Source organism: Clytia hemisphaerica, unplaced genomic scaffold (assembly GCF_902728285.1).
Source record: "Clytia hemisphaerica strain Z4C2 unplaced genomic scaffold, Clytia hemisphaerica genome assembly, whole genome shotgun sequence".
Lineage (NCBI taxonomy): Eukaryota > Metazoa > Cnidaria > Hydrozoa > Leptothecata > Clytiidae > Clytia > Clytia hemisphaerica.
In genome coordinates, this window is record NW_027104406.1 from 87,601 (window position 1) to 98,425 (window position 10,825).

At 35.9% G+C, this 10,825-nt stretch overlaps 1 protein-coding gene across 1 annotated transcript; it reads right to left on the reverse strand.

Moving 5' to 3' along the window:
- LOC136820084 (uncharacterized) lies at window positions 1–10,544 on the reverse strand. The gene is made up of 3 exons (XM_067076322.1): window positions 10,247–10,544; window positions 1,587–1,664; window positions 1–1,135 (listed from the first exon to the last, which is right to left on the reverse strand). The coding sequence occupies exons 1-3, from the start codon at window positions 10,449–10,451 to the stop codon at window positions 147–149; spliced, it is 1,272 nt and encodes a 423-aa protein (XP_066932423.1). The 5' UTR covers window positions 10,452–10,544; the 3' UTR covers window positions 1–146.
- Between the last annotated feature and the right edge of the window lie 281 nt (window positions 10,545–10,825).

Genomic DNA, 10,825 nt, shown 5'->3' on the forward strand with positions numbered 1-10,825 from the left:
AATCATCAACCAGTCACCCAATAAAAATATTAAGTGTGAGTTGTAGTAATATTAATAAATGAATCGCGTCTCCTTTTCCATCCATATTCCCTGGGACAAACAAACTTATTAAAAACCGCACGAGTACAATAGTGAATCATAGGATATCAATGTTTTAAAAATTTAACGAAATTGTCATCTCCGTCGTCACATTTCGCATCTTGTTGAAGACGCTGTCGTATTTCTGCTCTTAACGCAGAATCAATAGCGATGACACAATCTTTCTTCCAAACAGCATCTTCCTCGGACGCCGGAACAGGAAACTTTCGGAACACAGCTTCCCGGACTGCATCAAGTTTGGCTACTTCTAGCGGCTCCTTGGGACCGCTTAAAGAGCCACCTTTACGCCCATAACAATTACGACCAAGTCGTTCTTCAAGTGGGAAAGCAGCGTAGACAAGCTTTTTCGCAAAATTTCCTCGATTCCGACTCGATAAGAAAGTTGACTCTAAAAGTTCATCTGAGATAACATATTGAGTAATTTCTTGCGGTCCATTTTCACCATGTATGGTGGTTGTATTATCAGAAGTTGTGTAAAAAGAGGACGAGTTACTTCGTGAAGAACTGGAAGGTTTAGTTGTTTGGAAATTGATTCTTGGGAATGGTATAGAATGATTGGCCACTGGTGAGGTTGAAGCCATCGAGGGGCGCCCGTTTGAAGTGATAGAGGAACGCCCATTACGTAGATTGTAGTTTGTATTCTCATGCGAAGACGGATGGAATGGAACATTGAAATGTTTTATAATGAGATCTAGTTTATCATCAACGCGCTTCAAGTATTGTAAAATCTCGTCCTGTCGATTGTCATTTTTGTTTAAGTTTGTACGAAGCTTGATGCAGTCTAATTCCGTTACATCGATATCGATTTCGTTACGTTGCCGAGATTGGTGGTGGCGTTGCTGCGTTTGTTGATGTGCTCTGATGATGCGTTTGGCGGGTGTTTCAATACTCATGCGTGTTCCTCGTCTCTTTTGAGGGTGGTTTCCATTGCCACCATTTGAAGCATTTGAGTTTTCATCTTCGTTTGTTGCTATGCCAACTGGTTCACCATCTTCATTCAATATGGTCACTTGATTTCCATCGTTCTCATTTTGGTCTATGAAAAGTGAAAACTTGCCTCGTATTCAAGCAATTACCATAGTGATTATGTCTCTTGAGACATTAAATGATTATGAATAGTTTTAATAAAATCTACTGGGAGTTAATCACCATGGTAATAATTTCAAAACGAGGCAAGTGATGTTCGTAACGTAATTTATGAAAAGGTCTATTAAGGAGAACATTATTAATGAAAATTTCAGTACTCTCGAGTACCTAATAGCCGGGGGATTGGAATAAGCGGGGGGGGGGGGTGGTTGGAAAAAATTTCTAAACTTAATAAGCAGGGGGAGGGGTTGGAATAAAAATGTCCTGGGTGGAAAACTTTTCGAAAAATTAATTAGCGGGGGGGGGCGGCTATTACCGAGAGTAATTAAAGCTTGCATGTGACTTGTTGATCATGAACCACAATTACATCATATTTAATTTCCTTATTATCATCCACTTACCTTCAGTATGTGGCACAGAAGCAACTGAGTTGGATTTCAAATTAATTCCATGATGGCTATGGTGATGTTCTATGTACTCTAAAAGAAAAAAGAAAACATTATCAGTGAATTATCCATTCATGGTGCTATGCCAATACAGGGATTCAGATTACTAAAAACCACCAAAATACATGTTTTTGTGTTTAGAGAATTTTAAAGTTTAATTTTAACAGCTCAAAGTTGAGAAACATTTCCCATAATTTCCCAAAATCCCTAAGACAATTTTTTAGATCTTTTAAAAAGTTCCTACAAAGTCTGTAGAAGACTTTCGATCAAATATCATAATTGTCAAGATAATCATCATTATTCATTGTGTGATTTTTTTGAACTCTGATCATCGCCATATATGTTGAACGGTGAAAAACAAGTGATACTTTTATGGACCTACCTGGTTATGCATTTAACACATATAATTGATATCTACGTGAGCATGACCGTTAAACAATCATTCAGAACACAAATAGTGACGATCTATTAAAATTAGTCGTTTGTTTCTTATAAAAAAACGTTTAGAAACCAAAATTTCATGCCCTTGAAATATTCTTTCATATTCAAGACTTCGTGAGCAAGAAATACATCTATCTCGTCAAAAAATTGAGTAATTTGGCTAAGAACATTGATGTATCCTTATTAATAGTGATTCTTATAGATAAACATGCGTTTATTGAGTTAAAAAATTCTTTTTTTACAAAAATCTGCTTGAGCGATCTTTTACTTACTTTCATGCAAAAATTCAGAAAAAAACAATGATCCAATATTTCACAAAGTCCAAAAACCCTTTTTAGCCGTTTTTTGGCCCAAATTTACCCAAAAACATTTTTTTTCAAATATCAGGGTCCGTCACATTCGAGGGTTTATAATTATGCATCTTTGTGCAAAAATCATATAGAATGATAGAGCCAATCTCGAGAAAAGCTAATACCTAAGTAATTGATAATGTGCTTATAAAAAAATATCGAATTTAGCCAGTTTTTCTATAAAAACACGCCAAGCAACCAAAATTTCGTGTCTAAATATTCAGCCCTCATGAGCAAAAAAACATCTATCTCATAAAAAAATTGAGTAATTCGACTAAGAACATTGATGTATGCTTATTAATAGTGATTCTTATAGATAAACATGCGTTTTTTTGAGCCAACAAAATGTTTTTGCAAAAATCTGCTTGAACCATCTTTTACCTATGATGGTACCCTACTTTCATGCAAAAAATTAGAAAAAATTAATGATCGAATTTTTCACAAAGTCCAAAAAACCTGTTTTTTAGCCGTTTTTTGGCTCAAATTTGACCAAAATTTGTTTTCCCGAAAATCGGGCTCCGACACATTCAAGGGTTTATAGTTTATGCATCTTTGTGCAAAAAATCATAAAAAATGAAAGAGCTAATCTCGAGAAAAGCTAATACCTAAGTAATTGATAATGTGCTTATAAAAAATATCTAATTTGGCCAGTTTTTCTATAAAAACACGCCAAGCAACTAAAATTGCATGTTTAAACACACATATTTTTCAAAAGTAAGCCCTCGTGGGCAAAAAAAACATCTATCTCATAAAAAAATTGAGTAATTTGAATAAGAACATTGATGTATGCTTATTAATAGTGATTCTTATAGATAAACATGCGTTTTTTGAGCCAACAAAATTTTTTTGCAAAAATCTGCTAAAATCATCTTTTACCTAGGATGGTACCCTAATTTCATGCAAAAATTCAGAAAAAATTAATGATCCAATTTTTCACAAAGTACAAAAAACCCGTTTTTTAGCCGTTTTTTGGCCCTAATTTGCCCAAAAATTTTTTTTCGAAGATCGGGCTCCGTCACATTTTGGCCACCACCATTTTGCACCTTTATACCAAAAATCAAAAGATTCCTATGATTCAATCCTGAGAAAAGTGGTAACAGACGAACGAACGGACGGACGAACGGACGAACAAACACAGGTTTATTTATAGGACCTCCACCGGGGTAGGCCCAAAAATGCGGCTATTATTATTTGATTCCCCCTAACATATTTCAGACTCGTTTACCATCATATAGACGTATCCATCAAAGCAGTAGCGTCGTGGGTCGACTAAAATTCAGGCAAACTGGGGAGGCAATTTTAGAAGATTTTGATTTTGGCACCCCCTTTCGCCTATGAAAAGTAAACATTAAAAAACAAGACGACTTGAAGTCGAAAATTTCGCCTAAAGTTTAAACTGCATGGGAAAAAACAAGAAGTAGAGATGATCAAGCTAATCTGAAGTCTACTTTACATCGAGCCTTGATGAAACAATTTTATATGAACAACGAGGCTCAAAATCGCTAAAAAGATAAGATCAATTTACGAACAATGGTTGTTTAATTCTTAAGAACTAATAACTGAAGGGCATATCACCATCTATAAAGAGTTATTAATTTGATTCTTATTGAAAAAAAAACCTTATCAGGGAAAACTTCGTCGGGGAAAAGTGACGAAATTTTGGCCAAATGACGAATATTTTTCCCCGACGAAAATTTACCCCGGCCTTAAGGCGTTTAGCAACTACCAGCAAATGACGAATATTTTTCCCCGACGAAGTTTTCCCCGATAATGTAAATATGTTCATATTGCGCGCCAACCCTTGATTACTTCGTAAGAACTAATTACCGAAGACTATATCACCTTTTATCGAGAGTTATTAATTTCATTCTTATAAAGTATATGCTTATTAGAAAAATAAATATGATCATATTGTGCGCCATCCCTTATTTACTTTGTAAGAATTAATTACCAAAAGGTATATCACAGTCTATCAAGAGTTATTGATTTGATTCTTATAAAGTGTATGCTTATAAGAAAAATAAATATGCTCATATTGTGTGCCATCCCTTGTTTACCTTGTAAGAACTAATTACCGAAAGGTATATCACAGTCTATCAAGACTTATTGATTTGATTCTTATAAAGTATATGCTTATAAGAAAAATAAATATGCTAATATTGTGCGCCATCCCTTGTTCACTTTGTAAGAACTAATTACCAAAAGGTATATCACCATCTATCAAGCGTTATTGATTTGATTCTTATAAAGTATATGCTTATAGGAAAAATAAATATGCTTATATTGTGTGCCATCTCTTGTTTATCTTGTAAGAACTAATTACCGAAAGGTATATCACCATCTATCAAGTGTTATTGATTTGATTCTTATAAAGTGTGTGCTTATAAGAAAAATAAATATGCTCATATTTAGTGGCGTTGTGGGAAAATTTTTCTGGAGGGGCCAAAGTCAATTTTTTTTAAATGGCGCCCCCTTCAATTTTCCAAAGTGGTGCCCCCACTCACTAGTTTCTAAACCTTTACTAATTCATTTGCCTAGACATAATGAGGAAGGAAATATTTAGTGGAGAAGAGTAGATATATCTTTGATGAATGGAAAAGCAGGCCCCACCATGGTTGCGGCCGACTAGAAAAATTTTAAAAATCGACTGTCAAGACACCCTAAATCACTAAATAAAAATAGGCAAATTTCACACTTGCTAGAGTGAAAAGAGACTTAAAGAAACAATGTGAAATGCGAGCGAAGCGAGTGAAAAAATTGATGTTCTATGATTTCAATATTCTTGTCAGCAAATTGGTCTTGGGGCGCAGTTAGATTTTCATTTAATAATGCTATATTGTACACAAAAAAACTTATAAATTAGCAAGGTTGCAAAGAAGTTACCAATTAAACTGTATTGCGAGCGAAACGAGCGAAGCGAGCGAAAAAATTGCAAGTATTTTAAAATTATCTCAGCAAAGTTGGTCCTGGGCGCAATTTAAGGCTCATAAAGTATGATTTTTAAGATTGGGGCGTTCAAAAAAATTTCTTTTGGTGCCCCTTGCTCTTCGGCGCCCTTTCAAAAAAGCTCCATGGGGGGGGGGCATGGCCCCCCCCCAGCCCCCCCGCCACACGCCACTGCTCATATGTGCCATCCCTTGTTTACTTTGTAAGAACTAATTACCGAAAGGTATATCACCATCTATCAAGAGTTATTGATTTGATTCTTATAAAGTATATGCTTAATGAGAAAATAAATATGCTCATATTGTGCGCCATCCCTTGTTTACTTTGTAAGAACTAATTACCGAAGGGTATTTCACCGTTTATCAAGAGTTATTGATTTGATTCTTATAAGTATATGCGTATAAGAAAATAAGAAAAAGCGAAACTGTGAAGCTAAAGACACAAAGATATATGACGTAATCCAAAGAAAACCCGCAAAAATCGTCCGTGGTTATACGAGCGTGTAATTTGTAAATTAAATTTAGTGAGTTTGTCCACCGTATCGAGTACTTTCGTTTTCTAATTTTTTTATTACACCGCCGCCGCCGCGAAAGGCTATCGTAATACTTTCGCTAGGCGAAATTAAAAATAACGATCGAAGCGAGCACGGACATTTTTGACAATTGATAATCTCGATAGCTCAAAGCTATGGGTGGATTCATCCCTTTTGAATGTAACTAGGTCAAAATTTGGTCTGTTACTCTTACTCAGTATACTAAATAAGATTTTAACACCATCCCTTACGAAATTTTAAGGGCTTTCAGAAAATATATACTTCAAGAGAATGTGTCATAAAGGGTGTACACATACCTTAAAGGTCTTTTAAAAGTTCGATTAAGTTCGATTTCTTTAATCAAAATTAATCAAACTTTATATTTTGAAAAATATATGAGTATTTAATTAAAGTTCGACAACCGAACTTAGTCGAACATTAATTGGACAACAAAGTTTGATTGGTTCAATTAATTATGTCTGGAGGCTAGGAACCTTTGTTGTAGAATTTCTATTTATGTCTGTGTTTATATTTTTATATCATTGTTTTGCGTATACTATTATGTCCAATGAGTCTGGTTTCTGTGCAAGAATGGCCACGACAAAATAGTTTGCACCGACGCATCAGACTTTGAGACATGTGTTATGGCCTGTGAGAATCAAATGAAAAAACCTAGGAGCTTAAAAATTACATAACCAAAAATGGCTCTTATTCCAGGCCTCAGTCTTGAGGGACATGTTCATAAAAAAGGCAAGCTCTATGACTTTCAAAAAAGCGAAATCATGCAGTGAGGATCTTTTTTTAAACATCTGTTTCCCAGGCATAATAGTCTTCCTGGAAAACTTGATCTGTTTCCACAATTTTCAAAATTAAAATTTTGATCTGTTCTCCCAAACTTATAAGGAATAGGATATCTGTTTCCCTCTCTTGGAAATTTTCATCTGTTTCCTTTGCTTTTTGTGATAGAAGAAGAATGAGCCTACCCTAAGCATAGGGCATAGGCCTTGCCCTAAGGACAAGGATCACAGCGCTAGATATCTGTTTTACCCCCGGAAAGTTCAATCTGTTTCCAATGAATATCATCTTTTTGAAAACAGATATCTGTTTCCCCTGGTTCTGCCTGGTTTCCCAATTTATTATGTCATCTCCTGATGACGTCATCAGCTGGAGCCGGGAAACAGATAGTTTTAAGGAAAAGGTCTTTAGATCTGTTTCCCCATTTTTCAAAAAAAGCTCTCTCCTTGAAAAAGGGAAACAGATATTTTGGGGAAATTGGAGCGATGGCTGCTTCTGAAATAGCTTCTATAATAGATTTTTGTGCTAAAAAGGTAATACAGGTCCAAAAGCACTAGAGTTGAAAGATATTTGATTTTTAGGTTTTGCCAAAGATTGCTAACAATGTAACATTTTTGTTAAAAATGACCTAGATTTTTATTTCAGGCGAAAATTATTAAAGCAAAGTTTGGAAATGAAACTTTAGTGTATTAACTACATCATCCCATCTTCGGATAGGGTACTTCCCGGAAATTTTGCCGGAGCTCATCCACGGACCCATTTACATGTGCGGAATTATTTTTAGTTTAGTGAGCAATCAAGGGGAGGCGCTATCTTGGGAATTGAATAACATACAGCACATTAGTAATTGGTCATTATGTTTTGTTTCAAGCTTTCAATTTTTACTTACCGTCAACTGCTCTAACTTGGGACTATCTGACAAATCATGGGACGGCAATTCGGCCACCATTTCACAGAACCTCCAAAGTCAGTTGATTTGACTTAATGAACAGCGTATTAAAAAATACACAATTTCTCTTTCGCACCGAGTAGGCTTTTAAATCGAAATGTGAAAAAAATCTGTAGTGGAACACACGCGAGTGTCTGTGCACTCTGAAGAAGTATGATTGATATGATAAACTTGGAGTTATCAAAACAAATTTGTTGTCAAAGAGATTTAACAGTAAGTGAAAATAAAGACCAGATATCAAACAGGCCCATGTTTCGACCAATCGTCCCAGGTTAGAACAGTTGACGGTAATTGTCTTGGGATCTTCAACTTGATTCAGGTAACTCTCACCCTAGTTGTTTCAAATAAAATATATCCTGTAGATGACGGATGTTGTTATCTCTTCAACCTTGATTTCCTAGTGCGTTTGACTAACTGAATGAGCTAACACCATCATGTATCGTAAATTGGTCTAATATCGACATCCCTTGTCTAATTCTCACACCCTTCTTTAGAGACAGGAATAATATGAAAGTTTGAATCACTGATTGAAAAGGATTACCGTGAAGTTGAAGGGTACTCTTAGGTGCCAAATAAATAAATGGGGGGGTTCAAATAAACGGTGTTGGAAAATTTTCGAGATTTTAATAAATGGGGGGGACCTAATTGCAGGGGGATTGGAAATTGTACTTCCCAAAATACGGTAAATATAGTCTAAAATCAGGCTATTTAGAGCAAAATAAGGGTCCTTCTCTTTGACAGCTGAAAATATTCTTAAAAATTAATAAACGGGGGGGGGGGGGTCCTAATAATAATGTCCGGGGGTTGGAAAATGTTTGAAAAATTAACAAGCGGGGGGGGGGGTTTATTTTGCACCTAAGAGTAACTTACATCAGTGGAGGCTAACATGTATAGCCCTCAAATGACTGACCAATCAGGACCAATCAAAGCAGCAAAATTTCAAAACAAATAAACTACGCAGCTTCGCTCGCAGCTCTATTTTAACATTTTTGTTTTAATTTAACTTTGTATTTTAAGGACCAGACAGGTCATTCATTTGAGGGCTATGCATGTTAGCCTTCACTGATGCAAGTTACCCGACTTCACGGTATATATTCCTCTCTGACCGACCACCACTATAATACCGTCAACTGCTCTAACTTGCAGTTAGTCACACTAGGAAATTTAGCTTTCAGAAAAAACAACATCAGTCATCTACAGGATGTATTTGCACAACAAGGATGAGAGTTACCTGAATCAAGTTCGCAAAACAATTATAAAACTTGAAAGTTTGGAACAAAATAAAACGTGCAGCAGCCAAAATCAACCAACCAAAATTTGTCATTCAATTCCCGAGACAGCGCTTTGTTTTTTAAGGCCTGGTTTATACGCTAAAGTAAAAACAATTCCGCATATGTGAATGGGTCATTATTTGAGGTCCGGCAAAATTCCGGGAAACAGCCTATCCGGTGGTGCGCGGATCTAGGTGGGTTCCGCCTCCCCCGTAGATCTTTTTCTTGGGAAGTTGATCTTCAAATTAGTTTTCAAGGTTGGCTTGGCTCAAATTTTTTCATCTATGGTTCAAATTTTAGGCAATTTCTCAAAGTTTTTGAAAATGTTAATTTCATTAAAAAGCGCCGGGTTATTTTTTCATGAATCCCTTTAGAAGTTTTGCGCCACATTTTTATCCTTGAGAGTCAAGTAAACGATATAGCGCTTTCGCAGCATTAATCTTTGATACACATTTTGGCGGGACGCTAGTGTGACTAACTGACTTGGGACTATCTGACAAAACATGGGACGGTAATTCGGCCACCATAGACCTTTTTTTCAATGAGGCCACACCCTGTTGAATAATTATGTAATCCAGCAGAAAAACAATGATAAAACCATGTATTATTACTGTATCATGCATATTGTAATAATTATGCATATTACAATATGCATGATACAGTAATAATGCATGGCTCTATCATTGTTTTATGGCTGGACTACATAATTATTCAACAGGACGTCCTCTTTGAAAAAAGGTCTATTTCACCGAACCTCCAAAGTCATATTTGATTTGAGTTAATAAACGGCGTAATAAAAAATACACAATTTCTCTTTCGCACCGAGTAGGCTTTTAAATTGAAATATGAAAAAAGTCTGTAGTGGAACACACGCGAATGTCTGAACTGTCTGTGCACTCTAAGAGGAACGAAGAAGTATGATTGATAAACTTGGTGGAGTTATCAAAACAAATTTGTTGTCAAAGAGATTTAACAGTAAGTGAAAATACAGGCCAGATATCAACAAGTCCCAAGTTTAGAGCAGTTGACGGTAAGTAAAGAAAAACAGTTTTCAATTAATTTCAGCTGATAAAAAGAGTGTCGGAATTAGATGAGGGATGTCAATATTAGACCAAGTTACGATAATTCTTCAAGAAAGATCAATCCCACCCTGTTAAAAAGATATAGGCTAATTTTTTGTATTCATTGGTTTGAAAAATGTCACAAAACCACAAAAACTTGCCTTTTTTGTGACAAAAGTTTCCCAAAGCTCATCCTCCTAAATAGAAAAGACAGTTTTAAAAATGAATTCAAAATCAGCGATGAGAGATTTAAAAACGAAAACAACTTACCATCAGCATTACTAAGTGTTTCTTGGCAATCTGTACAGGAGACAGAGCCATTTGGATTCGTGTGAGATTCTGTAACATGAGCGAGTAACTCTTCGATTATGGAAAAATCGAGCTCGCAGACATTACATCGATACGCAAAAGGTTCGTCGGAGTCAACATTTATAATGGTTTGTTTATGTTTATGTTGCTCCTCCTGGTCAGACATCTTGGAAAATCTTTAGATAAGAGAACAATGTAGTCTATACCAACAGATACAAAGTAAATAACCTTTAGATCAAAAAATTATCGAAGCTCAATCGAACCTTTCTTTCTCGAACACGCACGTTTCATGCCGAATCGGGGAAATATTCGGAGATAAAATTCCAAAACGGAAATTTAACGCCCTGTAGTTTAATCGGGCGTGCGCGGTGGAGAAGATAATGAGGGCGGAGTTGGCTTATTGCCACCGCAGCGAGCGCAACAACGCGAACGAGCGGAAGAGGCCTTCATAGCTTCACGCAAGATATATATATTGGGTTGTCCCGTTGTCCTGTAGCTTTGAGTTTTTGCGCGACGTTTTGTTGTTTTGTCGCATCTTCC